The following is a 27,500-nucleotide window of genomic DNA, read 5'->3' on the forward strand; positions in this document are numbered from 1 at the left end:
ATCACCTGTTTTTTTTTGGCGTTTGCTCATATCTTTTACAATTTCTTTCATTTCTGTTACAATTTATTCAAAATACACTAACACACTGAACCAAAAACACCAATACCCCTGGTAGACAGCTTTACCCGATTCTCCAACACACATATACAATTTTTCAAAAAAAAAACTAATACATATGCAAGATAATTTCGCTCTTCTTCTTGTTAAATAGCAAAACTTTAAAAATATATATTCAGTTCTTCCCACTCATAGTAACTGGCATACTTTTCGTTACACATTTCTCGGAAAGGAGAGAAAGAGACAACTGCCTGCGTAAGATGTTGTTAGTGCCACAAAATTTACAGACAAAAGTAATTGATGTTTTAACTCGGTTCGGAAAATATTGCGTCGATGTCATTCAAAAACATTTTATGCTCTTTAAAATTTGGTTAGGAAGTTCATATGAATATTAATATGACAATATAATTGATCAAACACAGAAATAAGTACAAATTTTCTAGTATAACGTCAAACATACCGAGTACATCATAATGAATTCTTTTTAACGAGTTCTTTTTAGTGAGTACTTTTTCGACTAACCTTGTCCATAACTTTTATTTACATATATTTTGAGAAAACAAAGTTTGGTGTTAGATGCGCAGTCGTAAACTCGCGAAAATAAATTAATCAAATAAAAATAAAATAGGTGAATAAAGGAATAACGGTAAGAATAATGAACAAGCGAACTTTTCAAAACGAAATGGACGAAAAAATAATGGAAAACCAAAGACAGGTTGAAAGCCGCTTGGATGTACTTGATCATCGCATTGATGCTATGGAAAAGATTTTGTGTGAAGATATGGGTTAAATAAATAGATATTGGATTTATTTGCAAGTAATTTATTCCATTTCAGATGGCTAACAGCAATGGGTTGCGCGCTGGGCTTGGGACCCGCCACGTAAAAACCACTTCCAGTGAAGAAGCAAGGCAAAGCCTTGGATGAGACCGCCCCCCCCTCTTATGATGACGACCACGGCAAACGTTTGAAGGACTACGATTTAAGGGCATGCACCTGGAATATCCGGACCCTTAATGGCGAAGGTGCCTCTGCCCGGCTGGTTGATGTCCTCGTAAGGACAAAAGCTGACATCACCGCCATCCAAGAAATGCGTTGGACGGGGCAAGGCAAACAATGTCTGGGGCCTTGCGACGCCTACTACAGCTGCCATGTAAAGGAGCGCAAATTCGGAGTTGGATTTGTGGTGGGAGAGAGATTCCGTCGCCGAGTACTGTCGTTCACCCCGGTGGACGAGCGTCTAGCCACAATCCGCATCAAAGCGAGATTCTTCAACATCTCGCTCATCTGCGCCCATGCCCCGACGGAAGAGAAGGATGAGGCATCCAAGGATCTCTTCTATGAGCGCTTGGAGCGCACGTACGAGCACTGCCTCCGTCATGATATTAAAATCGTGCTTGGCGACTTCAATGCCAGGGTGGGCAAGGAAGGGATCTTTAGAGCCACCGTCGGAAAATTCAGCCTCCACGGCGAAACGTCCGACAACGGATTGAGGCTGATCGACTTCGCCGGGGCCCGAAACTTGGTAGTATGCAGTACTAGGTTCAAGCATAAAAAGATCCATCAAGCTACGTGGCTGTCTCCGGATCGAAAAACGAGAAACCAAATCGATCATGTTGTGATAGACGGAAGGCACGCTTCCAGTGTTTTAGACGTACGCACACTCCGAGGCCCAAACATCGACTCGAACCACTATCTTGTTGCAGCCAAGATACGCACCCGCCTCTGTGCAGCAAAAAAGGTGCGTCCAAATATGCAAGGAAAGCTTAACGTTGAAAAGCTGCAATCACAACAGACAGCCAGCGCTTTCGCTACTCGACTCTCACACCTGCTCTCAGAGAGCACTCTTCAACAAACCGACATATGCGAGCAGTGGAACCACATTTCCCGCTCATTAAGTACCGCCGCCGAAGAAGTAGTTGGATTTCAGCAAGCCCGAAAGAACAACTGGTACGATGAGGAGTGTCAGGAAGCTGCAGAGAAAAAAGATGCCGCCTACAGGGCCACGCTGCGATCGGGCGTAACGCGCGCTATGTGGGACCGCTATAGGGATCTGAAGAGGGAAGCGAGACGTATTTGCCGCAATAAGAAGAGAGAGGCCGAAATACGTGAGTGCGAAGAGCTTGCAATGCTGGCCGACAGGAGGAATGCCCGAAAATTTTACCAGAGAGTTAGGCGACTTACGGAAGGTTTAAAGACCGGGGCGCACTCCTGTAAAGATAAATTGTAAAGGATAAGAGCACATGCCAAAAAACAGGTGATCTCAGCTGTAGGCATTTTTTGGCAATCAGCTGATAGTGTTTTTACTTATGAAACTGTACGATGGTTCGAGTTTACCTCGTTAATTTCAGTCCTTGAAAATCGCGGATTGACGGTGGACTGACACGCACAATATAGTATGTTCCAATAGCAATCCGGTTTACAGGATATAGGGCGTGTGTGAATCGGTAACAAAGTTCTATGGGGAAAGCTGTTGAATAGTATTTTTACTATGGTGAGACAGTTTTGAAAATCTGCTGTGTGAAATTAAATCTTTTTAGACGGCAGTAAATTTTTGATAACCGGAGATTTATGTGGAATAAAATATTACAAATTGAAGTGAAATTAATATTATAAGAAAACATCTACCATCGTTGATTGCAATTCATCAATTTAAGCTTTTACCGATTCACACACGCGCTTAGTCAGAATTTACAGGAAGTCGTTCCTATTCGCATAAAACCTGTAAGTGGGAACACTTTGAAGAGAGTAACTGAGAAACTGTTCCTAGTCAGAAGTAACAGAATTTAGACCGGAGTTTTTTTCTGTAAGTTCATGAAAAGTTAGTCTGTTCCTTTGAACTTCGGACTAAAACCTGTGGAACTGTCAAACTACAATTTTACTCTCTCAACTGAGAGTAAAAGGAGAACAGATGCCGAAGTGCACGGGAACGCAAAAAGCACTATTTCCTGTAAAAACGTCAGACGGTCGTTTACATGTCATTGGTACTACACTGATTTGGCTGAAATATCACTAAATAATTATTAAAACAAAGTTGAATGGCTAAATTGTGGCTGGCTACCAAGCCTTTCAACTAATCGCTTTCAACAAACTTGGTAGCCAGCCAAAATTTAGCCATTCAACTTTTTTTTCGTGCAACCCTGCGTTGAGCTGAACGCAAAGTTGAACAATGCAAACACTGCTTTGCTCTCACTTGAGAGTAAAATTGTAGTTGGACACACAGGGCGTGTGTGAATCGGTAGCAAAGTTCTATGGGGAAAGCTGTTGAATAATATTTGTACTATGGTGAGACAGTTTTGCCAATCTGCTGTGTGAAATGAAATCTTTTTTGGCAGCAGTAAATTTTTCATAACCGCAGATTTATGCGCAATAAACTATTACAAATTTAGTGAAATTAATATTTTAAGAAAACATCTACCATCATTGATTGCAGTTCATCAACTTAAGCTTTTATTTTACGAAAAATTACACACAGCAGCAATCTTTGCAATTGTCAAAATTTTCTATGCATTTGTCAAAAATTTCACTAGCCCTATGGGCTACTGAAATTTTATTCACCTCAAACTTGTCAAAAATTTACTTGCCGCGAACTTTGTTACCGATTCACACACGCTCACAATATAACCAGTAAACAACCTTGGGTGAATGTGGCGAATGCCTTCCTCGAGGATGAATATGCCATTGATGAAATTATTGGTACACAGACTTTCTAAGCACGCAGAGTTGCTTTTGTGAAACAAAAAATAATTAGCTCAAAATAGTTTCAAAAATTATAGTGTAAAACAAAATTTATTGAATAATTCTACATAAAATTGTAAATGACTTACCATGTAAACTATTGGAGTAAAACTTGTTTCATTACCGTTTTTGTGCAAAATGAAAACGACTATCTGAACGTTCGAAGCGCTGCAATGAGCAACTACAGAAAAAATACTGCTCTGGTGTTACTGCTGCCGTGGTGAATATATGTTTCTATTTATTTTTCTTCTGTTTACGCGAAAAACAATGCAGGTAGTAATTTTCACTGAATTTCTTCAAGAATCGATACATTTTATGCTATTTTTATAATTCCTCGAATTTTATGTATTAGCAAGAACAAGGAATATGGCTGAGGTAGGCTTAAACATCTTGGCGATGGGCTGTTTACCTGCTGGCAAGGCGTATTTAACAAGGTGGTGTTGGCCGTATATAAGTAAAAAATTACACTAACAAATTATACGCTGATGTCCATACTGTCGGTGGTATGAGTTACAACAAACACATCATTTTGACGTAATGGCCTCCACGGCGAAAAACTCAGCTGTCGCCCCAACACCACCTTGTTTAATACACCATGCCTGCTGGATACTTGCAATCTCATTTGTAAAAGTATACGAAATATTTCTTTTTGAGTGAATTTAAAACTAAAGGAATAAACTGCTTAAGATTTCGGGCAGCTGTTTCTCGCAAGTTCAAGTGTACGAAGATCGCTGAGGGTCAATGGGAAAGCCTTTTGGATAATTGAACCGAAATTTCTGCAACATGAATTAACATGAACCAATGCCATAAGTCTCTGGTGATGACCATGACTTTGTTGTGGAAATAATATGTACATATATTATAATACAATTGAAATTATACCTCACTTGATTTTTGTTATATAGCGGACCTGTTTAAATTCTTATTGAGGGCCTGTGCCAATTAATAGAAAAGTACTCGGGATGGTAAATTTTTGATAACTATGGGGTGAATGAAAATTTCCAAGCCGAGCAAGAATCACACCTGCCTGACGGTTTTGAAGTGGTTTTGGTTTAATAAACGAATGGCTTTCAGTTCTAGAAGAATTAAAGTCAGTAAAGACATATTTTTTTTACATAATTTCTGCATTTTAATTGCTAAACACTTTTGCACCAGAGCAACTGTTCAAAATTTCCAGCAGTAAAAAGTTACGAATTGGCACCGCAGAAATGTATTAGTTTCTTACCATAGTAAAAAGTTTTTTCACCATAGCACTTTTCTACTCATTTGCACTGGCCCAGAGTAATACAATGTTTTAAATGAAAAAATAATAACTTCTTCATCACTTTCTTAAAATTTTAAAGCTTGTTTACTAATTTCTTTAGTTATTAGAGCATTATAATATCATTTTACTAATTTATTATTGCCTAGTACTAAATGTAAACATTTACTTACCAAATCTTTATTTGATTCGGTGATAGAAACAAGACCGAAGGATACTTAAGCATTTATATATTTAATATGTTTATTTTAAATTGCTGTACATAATTTTCTAGATTTTAGCATTCATATTTTGGATTCAACTTATTCATTCCTTTAATTACTACACCATTTATAATTTTCTTGTAATAAGATCATGATTTTCAAATGCTTAAATTTATTTATCTAATAATAAAGCAGCACACAACCCTGAAATCTAAGAAAAATTCAGAGGAAGGCCATTAAATAACAGCACACAACCCAGTGTCTTTCTCAAGAGTGAATATAGCTCCAACAACAACGATTACTAAAACAACAACCCAAAAAGGTTGGCTACTGTCTATACTGTGGTTGGACAGTTCCACAGGTTTTAGTCCGAAGCTCAAAGGAACAGACTAATAGACAACCTGTCTGATCCTGAGATTCGCCTGAAAAAAAATTCACCCGAAAATTTGTCATCCGCCCATAGTAAAAAAATATGGAAACCAAAAGTGAAAAGTGAACCGGTGCGGGGAAAATGAAACTCATGATAAGGCTCAACATGTTTGTATTTCGTTTCCCTCCACGGTGGAGAGAATACAGAAGGTGGCGCCGATGGCAACACCGTTAATCGGCTCTCAGTGAATTTGACAGAATCAGCTGTTTTGCAGACGTCACAGTCTAGATGACAGCAGTAGTGATGTGCTGAGTTAATACTTTTAAGTATTAATCCATATTCGGCACCGATTAAAAAAGTATCCAATGGTCCCGATACTCGGTACCGAAACATTTAGGTTTGGAATAAAAGCGCACATAGGCCAAAAATATGGAAAAAACGGTTCAGGGGAGACTCGCCTATCAAAACCCCAATGAAAGAGCCAATAGAGCTTTTAATAATGATTCAAATGAAAGATGTCGGTTCGAGGTTCGATAATACAGAGAAACTCTTGTTTGAAGCATTTTGGTTCCAGCTGAATCGGACGATACAAAGAGCTTAAATCTATAAGAGGAGACAACACGTTATAATTTTAGCGAGTGTGCACATCAGGAGCGTGCCTTCGCTTTTCAAACAATCGGAAAACGTATTTGGGCAAAAGAGAAAGCACGCTCCTGATGTTTCCACTCGTTACAATTATTACGTGTTGTCTCTTCTTATAGATTTACATCCCTATTCTAATAAAACCTCACAACTGAGTTGTGAGCAAAACTTTGAGAGATTTCTTGTGAGGTGTATTTTGTGAGGTTATTCTAGCCCACACCTCGCAAGAAAAGAGCTCCACAAAATCACCACACGAGGGGAAAACCATTTTGCTGTCTAACAGCGGTTTCGTAAACAAAATAATTACAAAAGATGGATGCTGAACAACAGGAAAAGTAAATATTTATGCAATTTGTTTATTTTTTTGATAACTACTGATTTTATTTATTTTCTAGGCGAATTTAAAAAGAAATAACAAAGCAGGAGTAGTTCCAGTACTTCACACAGTTTGCAATCCACAACTTGGAGCAAAAGTTTGTATGGAAATGAAATCCTATGCCTGCTCTAACTCTTCCGAAAAAAAAAACTTAACACAGACACTAATAGCGAACGAAAATTAACAAAACATTATTCCGTTGCTCAATAAAAATCGGCTGTTTTTCTCTTGTGAGGGTCTCATTCGTACATCATAAATTTCCTGACAATTGTGAGCGTATGAGCTTTTAAATTTACGCCAGCATAGGGATAACCTCACAATAGTCAGAAACCTCACAATAGTGAGTATGGTGATTTTTGTGAGGGCAACAGAATAGGGCTGTTATGTTCTTTGGACGATATCATTTTTGTAGGTCTGGGGGCAGATTCTGTAACAAGTTAGCGACACTTTTCGAATCGGTGTCGGTTTTGTTGACGCATGATATGAAATATTTTTACGTCAACAAGTGCGACATCGATTCGAAACTTGTCGCTAACTGGTTACAGAATCTCCCCCCTGAAAGGCTTCTTCATCCGCCAAAGCATTTTTCTTGAACCTTGGATCGACTAAGGTTAAAACTGATAAAATAATATTTCTCTGTTGCTTTAAGTTCAAGTGTTTTAGCCGATATCATATACACTTAGGTCTCTTTTTTATGCGGATTTTTTTTGTACGTATTTGAATTTATGCGGTTTTTCAAACCATTTCGCGTTTATATACCAAATAAGCAAAAATTTACAACCAAAATTTGGAGGTTATGTTGAAGTTGACAGAGGTTACCATTTTTTACTAGAAAGCGATCCCGTACTTTTCAACGTTACAGCTCTATTCTGTTGCCCTCACAAACATCGCCACACTCACTATTGTGAGGTTTCTGACTATTGTGAGGTTATCCCTATGCTGGCGTGAATTCGAAAGCTCAAACGCTCACAATTGTCAGAAAATTTATGATGTACGAATGAGACGCTCACAAGGGAAAAACAGCCGATTTTTATTGAGCAATTGAATAATGTTTTATTAATTTTCATTCGCTATCAGTGTCTGTGTTAATTTTTTTTTAAACTAAAAGTATATTCAGTAATGTCGGAGTTATTGTTTGTTTTTACGGCAGTTTCGGAAGAGTTAGATCAGGCATAGGATTTAATTTCCATACAAACTTTTGCACCAAGTTGTGGATTCCAAACTGTGTGAAGTACTGGAGCTACTCCTGCTTTGTTATTACTTTTTAAATTCGTCTAGAATATAAATAAAATCAGTAATTATCAAAAAAATAAACAAATAGCAAAAATATTTACTTTTCCTGTTGTTCAGCATCCATCTTTTTTATTTATTTAATTTACGAAACAGCTGTTAGACAGTAAAAAGCTTTTCACCTCGTGTGGTAATTTTGTTGACCTTTTTTCTTATGAGGTGTGGGCAAGAATAACCTCACAAAATAGACCTCACAATAAATCTCACAAATTTTTGCTCACAACTCAGTTGTGAGGTTTTATTAGAATAGGGCTGAAAGTCACAGGTAAGCAAATATTGCCACTGCTACTACGTACATGTTTGTGAGTAATCTTGGTATTCATGATAAAAACATAGCAAGGTATAACCGTTCTCTCAATTTGTCGGCCATGATTTTTTTTGAAGTTTGCCAACATTTTAAAATCATATAAAAGTAAAAATAAAAAATTGAAATTGTTCGAAATTGTTGTTGCTTGATATTGAAAATGAAAATGTGTGTGTGAGTTTGTGAGTAAATTTAAAAATTAAATTGTTTGGAAACGTCAAGAATCTTAAAAGTGACTCTCAGCGGTTCTACCTTACTATATTTGTATCATGGTGGTATTAGCTACGAAATCTACGATAGAACCCCTTTTGCTACTTCTCTGTTTTTACGTTCTGTGTCTGAACAGATGACTATTGGCATTTGAGGACTGTCAAAAATATGTTAAAATTTCTAATGTCATTCTCAGCTATTGTAGAAAAACTTGAAGTTTAAAGGCAGAAGTAGAAACAATAAATAAATTAGTTATACTGTAATAATATATGAGATGATTTGCAAACACAAAGTGGGTCGAGGCATTCGCTAATAAAAATTAATAACGAGCAAAAATAAGGACTGATACGAGTCTGCAGCAGGCGAGATTAAGTGGTCTTGATTTCATACAAGCCCTAAACTTTTACGAAAGAAATATGTTTGGTTTCGATGGCGATTACCGCAGAAGACCGGTACAAAGTTTAGGAGGTGCCTCCCAAAGCTCTGACCGCGAGACTATTATACGTAAGGCCCAACATGAACGGCAAAAGCGAAATGAGATGCGTCTACAAAACAATGGTGCTGTGGTACTACAATCGCACACACGTTCTTTCATTCATCGCCAACGTCGCAAGCGGCTGGAGCGTGAACTATTTGATGATTTCCTGCGAACGCATCGCGAACGTGTTGTGGATGATGACTGTTTATCCTACTTACTAAGACGGCTTCTATTCTTTTATACTAGCAGAGAAACCAAAGATGGTAAACGATTGGTACGTATGAAATATTTCTGTATGGGATTTACCCATAAAATCGTATAGCTTATAAAATGTTGTTCCTAAAAAGAACTGCATAAACATTTTTTCATAAAATTTTAGATTGATGTTTGTCAGCACATATTGCGTCAGCCTGAACGTCTACTTCGAAATTCTAGCACAGAGTTCATTTGGCTACACCGACTAAAGAAACTGCTCGACATTTGCATGACACAAATGACACTGCCAAATACTTCTCCCGCTATACCACTTCGTATATTAGAGGTCTTCACATCAACTGCAGTTCTGGATAGATATATGGAGGATGAGGATCGTGTACATGCATACTTGCTTGTAATTTTCAGTTTTCTGGTGAAGCATGAGTACTTTGTACGTCTTCGAGAGTTATTGGAGACAAAATGTCCCCCATTGGATGGCGAGACCTTACACGCACCGAGCCCATTTGCTGATGCTATCTTCCAACTTATGTTGCGTCCTTTGCTGCTGAAGAACAAAATACCGGTTATATACGAAGAATTTAGTAAACATATTTTGGCTAAACCGTTTAGCGATCCAATACGAAATTATGTGTTGCCTTCCATGGCAGAGTGTTCTGATTTTCCATTTTATCAGTTAATACAAATGTTACAGCATTTAATATGCTCCCAAAAGTCAGAAGAAATGCAAGTAGATATAACTTCTGGAACTACTTCATCGCCTTCGACCATTACTGGCGCGTCCTCATTGCCTCATCGCGCAACGGCTCAATCTACACTTACAGGAGAAAATCTAGAAACGCAGCACTCTGAGTTATTCAGTAGCTACCTTTTTAATGCAATTTTAATACTTGACCGCAAACACATAGGTAAGCTCCAGATTACTACTTTATTTATGTAACATATCGTCTTATTTCTGCGTTACTCCAATTTCTGCATGGGAGTCCTTTAAGCTAAAAATTTTCAGACTAAACGTTTTTCAGTTCTCTGCTGTTCTAATAAAGCTATGGAGTAACTAACAGTAAACAAATGTTATTGAGTACCCAAATTTTTCAACATGATGTTGAAACTTTTGTTATTAAGTAGTCTGATTGTTTTCTCACAAATTCGAGCTACATGTAGGGGATGGACATATGGTCCTAAGCGTCGTATTCTGTTAGTCTTAGAACTTATCAACTTTAAGTAAGGCGATTTGTATCTACACCAAAGGGTTTTTAAACCTCTGGAAAATATTTATCTCGGTCCTACAAAAAAAAATAATATAAAAAAAAATTTTAATATACAACGCTTTTATAAATGGACTAAAAATTAGAAAATAATATTTCTCAGTCCCACAGAATTTGTTTTGATAACTTTTTATTTTGAAATTTTTAGCAAAAGTCATAAACAATTTATGAGATTGAAAATGAAAAGCGTGGGGTGCATGCAATACAAAGCCAGAGCAGAGAACGTTTATAAATGAGAAGGCGCATTTCCAGTATGAGCTTTTTGCCATCAAAAATTTTGAGGTGCGGACTACGAAATGCACCACTCGTCGACGGAATGTTGGCTGCCACCACGGCAAAGATTTTCAATTCCTCCACACTTCGACGAAATTGTGAAAAGCAAAATGCAAATTAAAAACGAAAATGAAAAGAGAAACAAAAAACTGATCAGCACTAGGCAGAGGGGGTGCTTGCGGAGGCAGGCGCGTGCTTGTGTCGGATCAAGACAAACTCTAAGATAAAAATGAAAGTCAGAACGACAAGTGTAGACAACAAGCGGGAGACGGGAAAGGAGCGGGTTTTTTTACATTTGCTTGCTTGCCGAAAATATGATATTTGCGTGAAATCGATTTGCTGATTGCAAATTGATTTTTGCAAACATGTATGCATTTTTCTATTTCAGCTAAGTTGATAAGATTTTCTAAGGTAATTTTTTTTGACTTTTTTCCGCATATGCGAATAACGAATGCGAATGCAAATATTCGCAACATCCCTGGTATGTATTGTGTACGTGAAGTCCGTTTTTGTGTATGTGTTGTGTATGTGTTTATTTATAAACATATGTGTTCCTTTTCTTTTGTACGGTTTTATTGATATATCTGTAGAGTAATGTTTTCGGAAGGTACTAGCTCTTACTGCCAATATAGGAGTACTAGTTAACCCGCATGGCGCCAAAACGCCAACATTTAATTAAATTTTTTAAACAGGTGAAACCCTATTCAAAAACCTCTAAAAATATTCCTAATGATTAATCTAAACCATTTCTCAGTGATGAGAGGTCTCGCATGGTGTCGGTTTTCATTTCATCAAATTTCAAATCTCTCTGTAACTTCAAAATATGAAACCTGTGCACATCTAATGTAGAATCCCAGTTCTTTAATTTGACTTCTCATTTTGGAAATTCGAAATAACGGTGCAGATGTGATGACCTTCAAAATAAAAAAATAGATGGCAACTCTAATTAAAAATATTATCAGCCTATAACTTTCTTAAAACTCTTTCGTTTGACGCTAATATTTCGATAATTCATTTATGTATCTTTCGTATAAGTAAAACAAATTCGACTTTTCAAACAGGTGGCAACCTCCTTAAAGGTATTTTCAAACTAAAAACTTTCGCCTGGCATTGTTATACATATTTCAATTAACCGATGAATTAAGTTGAATTTAATTTTTTAAGAACATGGCAACTCTCGTAAATACAGTTTAGAAAGAAACTGTTTTCAAACCCATTTCGATTGATACCCATCTTTTGACAATCCATTTAACCTATTAAATAATTTGAGCTTAATTTTTTCACCAAAAAAAACCAAATTTTCAATTGAAAGATTTCTTACCACTCGTTCTTTTGATAACCATATTTTAAAATTTCATGTAGATTCCACATCCAAAACAGGCGGCAACCCTCTTAAAAATTATTTTCGAACTAAAATTTTCTTAAATATTTTTCGCCTAACATTGTTATAAATATTTCAAGTAACTGTTGAATTAAGTAGAAATTCATTTTTTAAACAAGTGGCAACCCTCGTAAATATAGTTCTTAAATAAAGGAGTTTAAACCCTCAAACACATCAAAAATGTTCTAAATTGTCAAACTAAGTATTTCTTGAAGCTCTTTCATTTGACATCCATCGTTAATATTTCATATAACTTGGGTATAAAATAGTTCAATTAAACTTCTCAAATAGGTGGCAACCCTATTCAAAATATTTTCAAACTACTACCTTTTTAAACCTCTTTTGTATGACACCCATATAGCGATACCTTATTCATCTACTAAATTCCTTTAATTAAAATTGAATTACATTTTTTAACATGTGGCAACCCTCCTATACGTAGTTAAGTTATAAAGCCTTTTCAAAACCATTTCGATTGATACCCATAATTAATAATTAATTTAACTTTTTAATTAATTTGAGCTTAATTTCTTAACAGGTGGCAACTTTTTTCGAAAAAGTAAAACCTTCCTGAACATCTACACCCTAAGCCCTTTAATTTGGCACCTCAGTTTTGAAAATCGAACGGACGGTGCGGATCTGAGGGCTTAATTAGTAAATAACTTGAGTTTAATTATTTAACAAGTGGCAACTCTTTTTGAAAAAATAAAACCTTATTGCACATCTACAGGCCAAGCGCTTTAATTTGACACCCCATTTTTGAGAATCGAACGAACGGTGCAGATCTTGTATGCTGCACAAAAAATGCCTTCGCGTATTATATATATAGATATAGATTACATATATGCATGCGCCCCACGTTTTCATTTTCAATCTCATAAATTGTTTATAATTACTTTTGCTAAAATTTCAAAATCAAAAGTCCATTTATAAAATCACGCATATTAATTTTTTTAATTTCATTTATTTTCTACTTATTAGTCTTGTCTGTATAAAATTTTGCAACAGATATTAAAATAATTCAACGATATTAATAGATTGATGCACACACATGCATATACATATGTATGTACCTCGTCGGTTGAGAGGTAGATGTCGCCCTATGCACTAGACTTTTTATAGGAACTTTGCAAAGCAAAGGTTTTATAGCTAAAAATGGTGTCTGGACACACAATATTGCAAGTTGATAAAAGCGTTGTAATAAAAATCACGAAAAGTATCCGAAAGCAAACTTAGTTTAGGTTGTGGTTAGGGTCGAGAATTTTCGTTATTTTCGGACTTGATGCACGTATCTATTAACTGCGTGTCCACTTTTCATCCGATTTTAAAAATCAAACATGTTTTGCAAAGGCAATTTATAGACCTTTATTTGTACAGCAATATATTGTTAGACTTGGCTTGTTGAGAGTTTTCCAGAGACCATAACGATTATAAGAAATAAAATTAAATATTTCTGTATAATTATTACTGAACAATGGAAAAGTTGTTTTCGTCCCGCGGGACGATTATTTTAAGATGTACATTATTTTCGTCTTCTCATAATAATTATATGGGACTTTTATTCTTTTTCGCCTCGCGGCATATTTATTTCAAGACGGAAATTATTTACGTCTTCTCATAATAATTATATGGTATTTTTATATTTTTCATCTCTCGGGACGTTTACTCCAAGACGAAAATTATTTAGTCTTCTCATAATAATTATACGGCATTTTTATTTTTTTTTTGTCTCTATGATTTCCTCGTCTCATAATAATTATATGTGATTTTTTTTCGTCTCGCGTAGGGTTGCCAGATTTTGAAACGGAGAAAGGAGTACATTTATATTTTCGATAGAAAAAAAGCAGTACATGACACAAAAAAGGAGTACAATTTTTTTTTAAATTTTTTGTGCAATTTATTGTTACAAATTACCATTAATTAGGTACAAACAAACAAAGATATCTTACAAATCTTTTTCAAAGCAACAATAAATGTGAAAAATAAATAACTATATGGGTTGGCTTTCCAATAGGGACGGTTGTTAAAGAGACGGTGATCGAAGGGGGAGTGGACGTGGCACCTTTTCCGACCTTTTTGGAGAGGGCATTTACAAAAATTTTACTCCCGACCACCCAGGGCCCTATGGTTCCCCAGGGACTCCTTAGAAAAATTGCTAAAAGTCACAATTTCCACTTGCGTCCACAGTATTTTTGCGTAGAATTCGGTTCTCAATGACCGCCCTTATAGGGAAGTTTCCCCAACTAAAAAACTAAAAACTACAAAAGAATTCCAGACTCTTCCTGAATGTATGGCCATTTTTTTAATTTAAGCCTTATAATTAATTTAATATTTTGCTGATTTATATACCCGAGCGCCCTGCCCCTAAGGCCATGCTTACACCTTTTCACTATCACACTTAACTTTGCTTACTAAGTAGTGTTTGCCACAATATGAATGGCAACGTCCAGCGCGTAAAATAATAACTGTCGCACAGGTTTTTTGAAAAATAAAAGAGTTTTTTTTTATAGATTTTGTGTTTTTTTGTGTTAACTTTGTAAATATTTTACTTTAATTTTATTAATTGGTTTTAAAATTTTAATCCTGATTTGCATTTGCCAGCTTTGGGAGATAAGTACATGCGGCACGAACCTCTTTTTAAGGTTTATTTTTTCTTAGATTTTGTAGTCACCAGTTTCGAATCTTTTCGATTGCTGAGTATGAGGCCTTATGTTGGACAAAAGGCGGAGTATAAAGGACCCAAGGGGAAATAAGCCTATGGTTACAGAATATATGTAATAAAGTAACCGACGAAGACTTGCGCTTTTCTCCCAAACCCCCTGGTAAACCCAAATGAAGGTTAAATTTAAAGACTATACATTAACTACTTTTTTTACTTGCGCTTTTCTCTCAAAGTGTTTACCGCCGGTAAACCCAAATGAGGGTTGAAATTTAAAAACAAATTAATAAATTTGAAGTAAAATCTGTGGATAATTTATTTTTCAAAAAAAAAAACTTCAACATATATTATTTTACACCCTGTATATGATAAAACATTAATAGCTGGAAAAAAGAAAATACAAAAGAAGTACAAAGCTAATAAAGGAGTATATTGCAATAAAAAGGAGTACGTTTACTCCCAAAATCAGTACGTCTGGCAACCCTAGTCTCGCGAGACGTTTATTTCAAGATGGAAATGATTTACGTCTTCTGTTAATAATTATATGGGACTTTTATTGAAATGAAACTTCTTAATTGTGTTCGGAGATTTTACGCATTAAATATTTAACGCCACGATTGTTCATGTCATCAAATCTTTATTGTTCGTTCGAATTTAAAAATGAGATGTCAATTTGAAGGGCTTTGCTTTTACAAAGGATTGCCAGATGTTAGCAAATCAAATTCCAATAATCGGGCTCGTATATTAGCGTTTAATTTCGTTTCGACAATTTCTCTTTAGGTGTTGCCCTTCGCGTTCACACAGGGCAATTCTTTTGTACACAATTGTTGTTTTCAGCTGTGAACGTCCAACTAGAATTACTCAGACGAAGTTGCCGCGACAAAAGTTTCTCTGTCTGAACCTAGACTTAAGCTTGCTATACAGTTCAATGCGAGCGTGGGGCAAAGAATTCTATTTGTATTCTTATGGACGCTCACACACATCTCTCAAAACTGCAACTGTTGTACTGAGCGGAACTACTCAGCTGTGCGTTTCTAGAACAAACAGTCAACGATTAGACAATAGCTATGTAAGCCTTATGGACGCGCCCAATATGTTACGAATTAGGAGCACATCAGAAACAAATCGGTGTCTTATTTAATTTAAGCATTCAGCTCAAGTATAAACCACAAACCCGGTACGTGCTCTACAGAAATTCGTATAGAAATATCACAAGGTTAACAGCTGATTCATTCGAACTAATTTCCGGTATTTTATCTTTCCAAAGAATAGAATCTAGCCTAAAACTATATTACTTAGTTGCGCCGGCGAACTACGCTCCGCTATCACTAGCAGTAGTGAAAACGCTGTAAAGAAGCTGTTAAGCGAAGATCACACGATTTGTACATTTGTACAGATATGTATATTTCGGCAGTAAGAGAGTGATGTTGTTTAGAAATTTGAGTTCAGCTCAAAAAATGTACAAATCTGTGCAAATGTACAAATCGTGTGATCCCTGCTTAAGATGAAGATAAAATGAGTGCATAGTAAACATTTAGGTATTATGTTTGTTCTCTATCTGGAGATTTTTGCAAATTATTTGGAATTTATACACAATTATATAAGAAAATCATTCCTGCTTTCGAACGAAGTAGTATTTGTATCTAGTATTGCAAGAATATATATCATTCTGTGGAAACATATGTATGTAGGTTAACTACATACATATCTTCGATGTTCTTGCAAAACCTCCCATCGATCAGTTGCCAAATCGCCATTGTGACAAAATGAGATTTGGTAACCCTGAACTCCAGGCATCTAGATTTACGCATAAGAATCGTAAAATCGTTATTAAAACAACTGATTTGTAAAATAATAGCTGGAGAAAATACCGCCTATCAAGGCAATGCCTTCAAAGAAACCCTGTTTTTTCGTTCTCCTGTAAAATTTGAGGGCCGTAAGATACGCAAAACCAATTGGTCGATGGGATATGTATGTATTATACCCATACATATGTACATACATATGTACGCTCTTAAGTTGAATGCAGAGGAATATACAATTTTTGTAACGTTGCTAGAGCACTTTTCAGATTAATGTCTTTGACACCAAATTATTTGATTAAAAAATTTTTGCGTAGAATGCTAATACCGAATCGCAAACGCACTGCAGAGAGTTTCACGCTGTCAAACGATAACAATTGACTAATGGCCGTCCAATATCCGGTTAACACAAACCGGAGGTAAAATGTCGATAATGACGTTTAACTGGGAGGTAGTGATAACCAGACATTACAAAAACGGCCCTTAAAGAACTTTTCTTATAGAGAGTAGGTGGCGTCGATAACGATGTTTAACCGAAGGTTAGTGTTAACCAGAGATGGCGAAAGCAACCCTTAGGGCCGGTTGTTCAAACGTTCACACGACAGTCGGGTCTACGTAACCGGAACGACCCAGATTTATATCTGACCAAGGACTGTCACTCCAGCAACACTCCCCAAAAAGTTTTTGGGGAATTTGTATGCTGCTACAACAACAACAACCGGTTGTTCAATGTCCGGTTAACACGAATCGGAGGTAGAAGCACCGGCTTTATCGATCACATGTTATATAATGTAATCGAAGAAGTCGATAATGGTGTTTATCTGTTAGCCATATAAGACCCCTGGAACATCTAGGGAATTCATTTATATTTTAAATTGCATTGTCATCATGATTAGAACTATGCTGAAAATTTCAAGTATCTACCTTGTCGGGAAGTTAGTTTAAAATCGATTTGAAATTTCCCCGGGATGACCAAGTTAAATAAAAGCTTGTAGAAAAATCTCGTTGAAAACCGCTATTTTTGTTACATTTAAATTGAACTTTTGCTTAATAAAATAATTAAAAAAATTAACACTTAAATGCATTATTACTACTGTGACCATATTTATGGCAGCCGAACATAAAGGCTGCATTTCTTTATGCATTCTGAACGTTTGGAATAAACTTTTTTGTTTACTTATTCTTTAGAACGCTCCTGATGATATGTCAACGCATCCCAAACGCATTCTGTTTACTCCGGCTGTGAAGTGGGATTATCCGGAATGTATAAAGAAACGCAGCCAAAATAATTTTCCCAAATTTTCCCCAAAACCTTTTCCAATGATCCTAGATTTATTAGCCCTGAAATTTTTCAAACTTTTGTAAGAGCAGAACTTACACACATACATATGTAAATATTCAGTTGTAACGTCACGCAATTGTAGAATACTTTTCCATAACTTTTTAATTTGTGCTCAGGATTTTTCCCCCGCAAAATTTGTTACACATTTTTAGGCAGGGAGACATGCAAGAAAATATCCGACTACTTTTGAAGTATAAGTTATTTTCAACGGATCATCTTCAGACTGAGATTTCGACCAAGCACAATGCAATGCATAGCATCCGGAACGAGCTGAACTGCAACGCGTACCTTTGAAGGGATCAACTTCCCTTCGATCTTAAAGAACTTCTCTACTTTTACAACATTCTCCTGGAAGCCTTCTTATTTAGATTTCTCATGTTAAAGATACAATCCTTCTCTCTTCACAAAATTTGGAGATTGCCACACACCACAGCACATTGGACAGGACCAGAGCAAAAAACAGCAAGCTGTGTGTATTTTGTTGTTGGTTTTAGAATCCATATACGTAAACAAAGTTTGAAATTTTTGAGTAAACTGCATGATTCAATAATAGAAAGGTTTTGTACTAAAACAGTCGTCTCGCTCCCACACATAAAATCGGCTCCTTTACTTGTCCACAATAGGAGCGTTCCTTATCTCCCAGAAATAGTCAGAAAAAGTCCGAAGTAGTCAGATTTAGTCCAAAAAGCGTTCCTTAACTCGGAAATGACAGCAAAAATGAGAGAGCAACAGTCAGTGAGAGTGACTCTCATCAGTCCGAAGTAGTCAGATTTAGTCAGAAGAATTTTTTCTGGCAAAATCCTGAAAAGTGTCAAACTCAACTGAATTTAAATTAACGGAAATTAAAGAATACGCTAAAAGTGAGAATAATCTAAAAAGTAAAAGAAGTGAATTGAAATTGAAATTGAAACGAGGCAAAAAATAATTGATATAGCAAGTGTTTATTGTGCTTGTGCTTGCGTGAATGTGTTTTGTACATACATTTCTGTTCTTATTTGACGTTAGTGTTGTTGTTGCCATTCTTTGGACTAAAAATTTGGTTTTTTGCGTTCCTTTACTTTTCCTGTTATTCTCTTTTAGTGAGCGCATTTTGTTTACGCTCTGGCATTTTGACACTTTTCAGATTTTAGTCCAAAAAGATAAGGAATGAACCTAATGTTGCTTACACAATAGTTTCTAGTGATATTAGTAGTAAAACCAAAAATTCTTCATACTAAATATTCGTTGGCATCACCTTCGTTTGCGCAATTTTCTAGAACAAGTGTAGAATAGCGACCGTTTAGCTATAAAATAACCAAAAATGCCGATTGATAGAACTTTTTACGCTCATTTCAACGATACCAAATATATTTGGCGCAGGTAAAAAAAAAGAAGATATAAGAGGTTTATTTGTATAAGAGGTTTATTTGTATTTTTTATTATCACTAAATTGTTGAAACCCAAAAGTAGATCATGATAAAATATGTAATATCGAATTAAAGATAATAACTTGTACTTTCTAAATAATATAAATTTCTTTTTCATTAATTATGCAGTTTTTTCAAAAAAGGTTATTTCATGAAAAAATAACATTTGTTCGTTTTTTAGTGGTTTTGGTTTAAAAATACAAAAAGCTATAAATTATGTACATCAGCTGAAGAACAAATTAATTACCTTTATGGTGACGTCATTAGTTTTTTAATCGGTTATAAAGTTCATAAGATATTTAAAATATCTAAAAACTGAACTTTAACCATCTAGAACCTCTTCATTTTTTACTTACGCCAAATAATTTTGGCATCGTTGAAATAAGCATAAAAAGTTCTATTGATCTGCATTTTTCGTTTTTGCATAACTGAACGGTCGGTATTCTAGATTTGTTCCCGGAAATGACGAACAACTCAAATTAAAAATGCATATTTTTATGTATTGTTTAGTATTTCCATTAAAACACCAAATATATATATATATATATATATATATATATTGCATATAATTAATAATACACATTTTACTTCTAATTGTATACTTTGCGTACTTTTTGTAGTCCCATTCTACTACCGTTTTCGCAAAATCCGATCATATTCTTCCCTTTCTCCTACTTCCAAAATACAAATCTAGATAAAGGAGTGTCAAATTTTAGCTGTATTATTGAATGATGAGTAAACTGTAAACAAAAATGCCTATTTAAAGACGAATTTCTGGAAAAAAGTCAAAATCAAAAATCAACAGAAGGAAATTGAAATGCTACTAGTGAAATTTCTTTTAGAAATTTAAACAATAAAGGGCCATTTACATAAGACTTTCCTCGCTTTGCTTGACAGTTCAAACTTTGACAACAAATCGTGAAACGCAGAAGGTATGCTACAATAAACACGTTGACAGCTTTTGCGTTCTCCTTTTCCTCCATATTTTTTATCTGTAAAATAGATAATATAATAATATTCATTAATAATAGCAATAATAATTCCTATTTACCCTATTTTTGTCATTAAATGCAAATGCAAGCGCACGAGAAAAGATACATGTAGACAGCTGATTGCCAAAGCGGGTAAAAGTTGGGAGTTGCCCAAGATTTTGCTTCGTTTTGCTTTGCTTTGCTTCAAACGTTTTTTATGTGAGCATACTCATGCATATGCCTACATCGATATTATATGTCAAAGCAAAGAACTATCAAGCAAAGCGAAGAAAGTTGTATGTGAATCAGCCTTAAGAGTCAAGTTTTCTAAAGTGGGCCACCCAACGTTGACTTTTAAATTTTTTATATTTCATTGACCGATTTTGAAAGTTAACATGGTGTGCAATATTGATACCAAAGCTTTTGCGTTAATTTAAATTTTTTTACGAGTTTTTTGCAAACAAATTTGTATGCAGGCTTTTACACCTTTTGCAATATTTCATCAACCATTCATTCGAATCTTATGATTTTTTGACAGCAATTAGAGAACTTATCGGGCATCAAAATAAAGTGGTCAGTTTGTAAAATTTCGATTCTCGTTTAAAAAAATGTATTTTTTAATCAATTGATTTTTTTTTCTATATACCTTGGAAAAAAAATTCAAAAAGCATTATTTGCGCTAAACATTCAATTTTATTTTCACAAAAAAAAAATACTGTACCTATGATTGGCTTAAAGTTTTTTACCAAAAAAAATAACTACTTTAAAAAGTAATATAATACAAATAAACTGAAAAGCAAAAAATAAAATTTTAAAACTCAGGTATCAAATCAAGAATTATCAAATTATTTCTTTATTTCTTAAAACAGTAAAAAAAGTTAATTAACTGCAGTACATATTATATATTTAACTTAGTCTATGTTCTCTTAAACATATGTATACAAAGTTATACTTTTGGTTAATATATTTACATTCAGCCTCTATCTGTATTCAAAACATAATTATGAGTGTATATTCCCAGTAGCAAAAAGAAGGAGTAAAAAGCAATGACAGAAGGCCTTCTCGGGAATGTAGAGGGCTCTACCATCTGCATGATTTCCTTAATTATTTTTTATATGAAATAGGCCCAATTGTAAGGCAGTGTGTTTCCGCTTTTCACAAATACTTTTGCGTAATAAAAAAAAGGCGCATAACAGAAATGAAAAATTATATGTTGGGGCAAACGTGATTCGAACTGGGGTTCTCTTGAAAGCTAACAAATAGTAGCAAACATCTCTAGCCACTCAGCAACAGCCACAACACGTGAATACGTTTTCAAATGATTATTTGAATGAAATTTGTTACAATCGTTCATACTAACTTATTTTCAATCTTGTGTAGATCATGTGAGTTTATTTTCTTAACACGTTGCCCACTGACTTCCCGAAAAGAAGCACTGGAAGCACTCTGTGTGTAGTGCACTTGCTTAGGAGCTGTTCTGTAATATCTTAGCAAGGGAAGGCCTCGACAAAATTGCTTCTGGGCTTATATACATACATATGATTTTTTGACAGCAATTAGAGAACTTATTGGGCAACAAAATAAAGTGGTCAGTTTGTAAAATTTCGATTCGCGTTTAAAAAAAATTTTATTTTTTAATCAAAAACAACAAAAAAAAACATAAAAATATAATTCCTAAACTTTGTGTAAAACTCGCGAAAATTCAGAAAATTTTCAACTTTTTAATCAGCTTTTTTAGAATTTTTTTGAGTATGCAGCCCATTAAATTCTAGTAAAAAAAATGCAAGTTCGGAGTTAGTCAAAAATCGCGTTGATTTTTGAGAATTTTTTTTGTTAAAGGTGTTTCGCTATTTTTCCATATAAAGTATTTTCGAAAAAAAATTTTTATATTGAAGAGACTGCGTGAAAAAAATGCCAAAAATCAACGGTAATTTCTAGCTACTTAAAACCTGCACTTTATTATAATAAAATTGATTGGTCTACAAATCTGCATACTTAAAAAAATTGTTAAAAATCTGTTAAAATCTGAAAATTTTAATGAAAATTTGCTGAATTTTCGCGAGTTTTGCACAAAGTTTAGGAATTATATTTTGCTGTAGAATGAACGATAGTTCTATACGAAATTAGCCGAAAAATATTAGAATGAAAATTGTTGCATATATTGTGAAAAATTTGCTGTGCCAATACTTTGCTCCGGCAGTGTATGTAAGTATCTTTCAATAAATTTTTTACAATGAATGTACATTTTCAAATAGCAAATTACTGTTTATAATTTAATAAAAAAAAATGTTAATATCATATTTGAAAACGCGTGGTTTTAAATCAAAAAAATAAATATTTTAGAATTCAATTTGAACATGCGCGTTTTCAATTATCAGACGCTCATATTTAAAAACGATTTGAAAATGTGAAAATGAATATTTGCGTTCTCAACTTAAATAAATATTGTTGGTGCAAAACCTGGGTCAAAACGTTTTTAAAAGTAAAACGTTCTATACAAATTTGAAAACGAAATTCTGTGTATGAATTTTTCGTTATCCTTGAGAGCTGGAAACAGCCATTAAGTTTTAAGATACAGTCTGTATTTGCGGTTATTAGTTTTAGGGGGGGTTTGAACCCCAAAAACTCACCCCTTGTGTGCGCTAATGTTTGAATTTGTTTTTCTAATATACGATGCTTACTTGCAAGTAGAGGATAATACATACACATATCAGGATACTGCGTACGTAGAAAGTATTGGAAAATTTTATTTGGAATGTTCTCCATTGAATGTGACTAATTTTTTAAGTTTCCTTCAAAATTTTGTCAAATTGGTTTATGGCCGCCTTAATCGTTCAAATACCCCTATGTGCGACGTTACGTTTTGTATTGAAAAACGACTTCGACTCGAACTCGTCCCCGTTCTGTGGTTTGTTTGCATTTATTTACATATGTATGTATGTATGCATGCATGTAGAAAAATCGGTAAAAACATCGATGTTTTAATTCGATACGTCAAACTACAATCGATGTAATTTTTCGAAATTCTTCAAACCTCGATAGTGTCATTGTGATTTACAACCCCAGTACAAACACACATATACATAAATTCAAAGCCGTATTTCTACTTAATTTGCTTAACTTCGACAATTTTCATGCATTAAAAAAAAGAAATATAGGGGGTTTTTAAATTTTCCTCGATTAAAACTTACAAGACGTTAAATCTAACAATATATTATAAATAATTTCAAAGGTCTATAAATCCCCTTTTCAAAATATGCTTGATTTTTAAAATCGGATGAAAAGTAGTCAAGCTGTTAATAGATAAGTACATAAAGTACGAAAATAACGTTTTTTTTTTATAAAAAAAAATGGAGGGTTCAGAAACTATAAGTAACATATTTTCATATTGTACTCGACCCTGCAACTATATTGTGCCTGCAACAACCTATAGTTAAGAGCTTGTTAGACTTGGCAATATTTCCAAAATTTCCACGCGATTCGCTGTCAGATTGAGAAAGATAAATTTTATTTCCACGTGTGAACACTTTTCGGAAATCCGTTTCAGAAATAAAAGTTGCAAGGTGTGACTGTCACTGGATGCGCTCAAATAGATTTCGGAAATATATTTCAACTCAAGGTGTGACTGCTCATGCAACTGCTTTCTGAAATTTCTCAATTTGACAGCCTCTTCGAAATATATTGCATTTACACCTAAAACCATTTTAACCGTTATTTTACGTTGAACAATTTTACGACTTTAAGTCATCAAGGTGCATACCACAAATCGGAGGAGAAGCTCGGCCATACACTAACATATTGTGTAAGCGCCCATTTATCATTATAAGACAAATACGACGCTGAAGACGAGTTGCGAATCCCCTACTTGTCTATAGAGAAAAAGGACGATATATAGTGTATTTACATTAACCTATTTAGATTGTAATGTAATGTCTTTTAAGGTTATCTGCATAAACAAAATTTAGTCGGTGACTATATTAAAATAATTGCGGAGATTTCCAGCAAAATATTACAATTACCAAAATCAACCCTTAAGCTATCAGTAGTACACCACCAACGCACCGATGCTGAAGAGTCCAGCGATGATGAAGAAGAGGAAGAAAAGTCAAGGCAAGCTCAAACGCAGAAAAAGAGCACTGACTTAGACGTAGGGCCACCAATATTAAGTAGCGAAGAGCAGGTGGTTCTTTTGGAGTGCATCACTCTATTAAACGACTCACAACGTGTACGTGTGCTTGTCGAACAAACTGATACATATCTCATCGATACAAAGGCGTTGTACGCATTGTGCAAAATTTGTCATAATCTTATGATCTACAATAAACAAGCCATTTTCGAATACAAGTATGTTACATTTGCTACTATGTAAATTTTTTCGCGAGGCATTCTACAACATATGTATGTATGTTTCTTTTGATGGTTTATAATTTCAAAACAGACTGCTTTACACGCTGGCGTTCATGCCAAATATAGTTCGTACCGTTTGGTTCACTTTGACAACGCAGTCCACCCAGCTAGGCTTCAACGCACCTCTCTCACTAATTTCCAAGGGGGTTGTACGTAAGTAAAGACTAATTAAATTAATTGCAAGTATTTATTTGTAAAGAAATTCTTTAAATTTTTCAATTCCACAGCACAACAGAGAGGTGTTGAACAGACAATTCCTTTACTAGCTACTTTTTGTATGCTTTTCGGACGACTATTACCAACATTGCATGATGCGGAGTTCTGTGATGAAAAAGATTTGTTGGCGAAATCGCTCCAGTCAACACTGGTAACCACAAAACATGTTCGCCTTATGCCATTTTCGATTGCCGAAATCGTACAATTATCGAAGACATTGAAAGAAATTTCACTGGGATTGGTAGATTTGGCATTTCCTGAGACGCGTTCAAACCTCAATGAGCATTACCGTTTTGTTTTGGGCCGTTCTGAATCCGATGATAAAAAAATGTGGCAGCAAAAACAGATTTGGGCGAACTTGCTGAAGGTTGTTGTATTTGTATTGAATCAAATACATACGCGGGATCTCCGACTTGGCTTTTGTCCCGAATCACATTGGACAGTAAGCCGTTTAGATTTGCCACTTGACCGGCCGACTGATTTACCGCTGACTCGTGGAAGTCGTTTTCGCGGTATTCGCCCATTCCAACCAATAAGAGACTTTACAAGGGAGGATTTTGAAAACGGCCCACCAATGTCCACCAAGCAAATACGATCTATAACAATTTTGAGGGAGATTCCTTTTGTCGTGTCTTTTAGTAAACGTGTGGGAATATTGCAGGGACTCGTGGCAGCAGATAAGATGCGTGTTCAGGGTAACTACCAAGCGTTTCTACAAGGCCCGTCTATTATCCTAAAAGTTAGACGTTCACATCTATACGAGGACGCTTACGATCGACTACGTCCTGAAAATGGTGCGTATCATGGAAAATTACTTATAATTTCAGATTTTTATATGCATTCCTTATTGATTATTCTGTCTCATTCTACTTTTGGAATGACAACGTTTATGTTTCTCGATTTTATTTTTTATTTTGCAGAGCCCGATTTGCGTTTAAAATTTCGCGTTCAGTTCATTTCATCTCTTGGTTTAGAAGAGGCAGGCATTGATGGAGGTGGTGTCTTTCGGGAATTTCTTTCCGAGCTTATTAAAACTGCATTTGATCCGAATCGCGGATTCTTCATGTAAATATTGACTTCTTAAAAGGAAATAAATAGCGATAATAAAGAATATTTTTTGTAGGGTCACAACGGATAATAAATTGTATCCTAATCCAGACGTTGCCGATTTGGAACCTGATTTTGAACGGCATTATTATTTCATTGGAAGGATCCTCGGCAAAGCGATTTACGAAAATTTGCTAGTCGAGTTACCATTAGCAGAATTTTTCTTGACTAAACTTGCCGGCAAATATGCTGATGTAGATATTCATCAATTAGCTTCGCTTGACCCAGAACTTTATAAAAATTTGTTATATCTCAAAGATTACGAAGGTGATGTTAGCGAATTAAATTTGGATTTTACTGTGGCCAGCAATTCTTTAGGTCATACGCAGATGATTGAGTTAAAACCAAATGGACAGAGTATACCTGTATCTGCATCCAATCGGATTGAATATCTCCAACTGATGGCTAATTATAAGTTGAATGTTCAAATACGTAAACATTGTGTAGCATTTAGGAGAGGTCTGTCAAATGTATTGCCAATCGAGTGGCTGTACATGTTTAGCAACAAAGAATTGCAAATACTAATTTCCGGTGCTGAAATACCTATTGACTTGGAAGATTTAAAGAGACATTGCAAATACGGTGGAGAATATAGTCCTGAGCATCCATCAATTATAGTTTTCTGGTCAGTTTTGGAAAGCTTCAATGATTTGCAACGTAGACAATTACTTAAGTTTGTGACAAGTTGTTCGAGGCCTCCGCTTCTAGGCTTTAAGGTAAGTTACCACATAATTTCAACCAGTACGTCAAGTGTAAACAAAAAAAAATCTCACAAATCTTTTTATTCAACAGGATTTGGATCCACCGTTTTTCATACAGAACGCTGGGGATATGGAACGCTTGCCTACAGCGAGCACCTGTACAAATCTGTTAAAGCTCCCACCGTTCAAGACGGAAGAGCAGATGCGAGAAAAGTTACTGTACGCTATCCAATCGGGAGTAGGCTTCGAGTTGAGTTAAATTTGGATATGGATACATTTAATGTTTTTCTAAGTAAGCTTATGAAATACAACCTACTGTATCATTAAGAATATTATAAAATTTACTTAATGCAGGCAACTTTCGTTTGGAACTGAGGAGTAGTTGTAAATAAATGCCACATATTATTGTGAACGAAAACAAATTGGTTGGGCAAAGGTGCCAGCGTATAGAGAATTCTATCTATAAAATAAACAGTATATTATTACTAACTTACCTTATTGGTATGTTTGTATAGAATCTTATAAGTTGATGAGTCCAGTTTTTTTAATTTCACACGGGAGAAGTAAAACTCTGTAACTAAGCTTCTTCAAATATTTTGCATATTTTGATAACAAAATATTTGCGTATTCAAAACAAATTTGAACGAATCTTCATACACAAAAAACCAAAATTTGGAAGTCAGTAGCTCATCATTGGCAAATCAAAGGCAACATACAAATATTTAGTACGCAATTTCTGCAGCATTTCAGAATAGTTTCAGTTGAACATAAGCAACATATCATAAAAAGCAACAAGGCTGCAGTATTTCGGTAATTAATACGTAGCTCA

At 35.0% G+C, this 27,500-nt stretch overlaps 1 protein-coding gene and 1 long non-coding RNA gene across 3 annotated transcripts; both read left to right on the plus strand.

Moving 5' to 3' along the window:
- The first annotated feature begins 3,631 nt into the window (after positions 1-3,631).
- On the plus strand, positions 3,632-5,136 carry LOC118745190. The gene is made up of 2 exons (XR_004993628.1): positions 3,632-4,067; positions 4,147-5,136. It is a non-coding gene; the product is annotated as an uncharacterized LOC118745190 (long non-coding RNA).
- A 3,410-nt stretch (positions 5,137-8,546) lies between these two features.
- Positions 8,547-27,202, plus strand: LOC118744883 (ubiquitin-protein ligase E3C). 2 transcript variants are annotated; one of them, XM_036478290.1, is made up of 9 exons: positions 8,867-9,202; positions 9,308-10,049; positions 24,182-24,584; positions 24,679-24,800; positions 24,875-25,657; positions 25,784-25,928; positions 25,987-26,686; positions 26,763-26,963; positions 27,026-27,202. In XM_036478290.1, the coding sequence occupies exons 1-8, from the start codon at positions 8,867-8,869 to the stop codon at positions 26,928-26,930; spliced, it is 3,399 nt and encodes a 1,132-aa protein (XP_036334183.1). In that variant the 3' UTR covers positions 26,931-26,963; positions 27,026-27,202. The 2 variants fall into 2 exon arrangements, with proteins under 2 accessions (XP_036334184.1, XP_036334183.1); XM_036478291.1 differs by lacking the exons at positions 26,763-26,963; positions 27,026-27,202 and having other exon boundaries at positions 8,547-9,202; positions 25,987-26,164; positions 26,229-26,319.
- Positions 27,203-27,500: the final 298 nt, after the last annotated feature.

Source organism: Rhagoletis pomonella, unplaced genomic scaffold (genome assembly GCF_013731165.1).
Source record: "Rhagoletis pomonella isolate Grant_MI unplaced genomic scaffold, Rhpom_1.0 Rhpom_scaffold_00008, whole genome shotgun sequence".
Lineage (NCBI taxonomy): Eukaryota > Metazoa > Arthropoda > Insecta > Diptera > Tephritidae > Rhagoletis > Rhagoletis pomonella.

What these genes read in the sequence shown, in the direction of transcription:
- LOC118744883 (XM_036478290.1), top strand. Translation starts at nt 8,867, where the DNA reads ATGTTTGGTTTCGATGGCGATTACCGCAGAAGACCGGTACAAAGTTTA. An exon ending in CAAGCCATTTTCGAATACAA is followed by an intron (nt 24,585 to 24,678) that starts GTATGTTACATT and finishes ATTTCAAAACAG; the next exon opens with ACTGCTTTACACGCTGGCGT. An exon ending in AATTTCCAAGGGGGTTGTAC is followed by an intron (nt 24,801 to 24,874) that starts GTAAGTAAAGAC and finishes TCAATTCCACAG; the next exon opens with CACAACAGAGAGGTGTTGAA.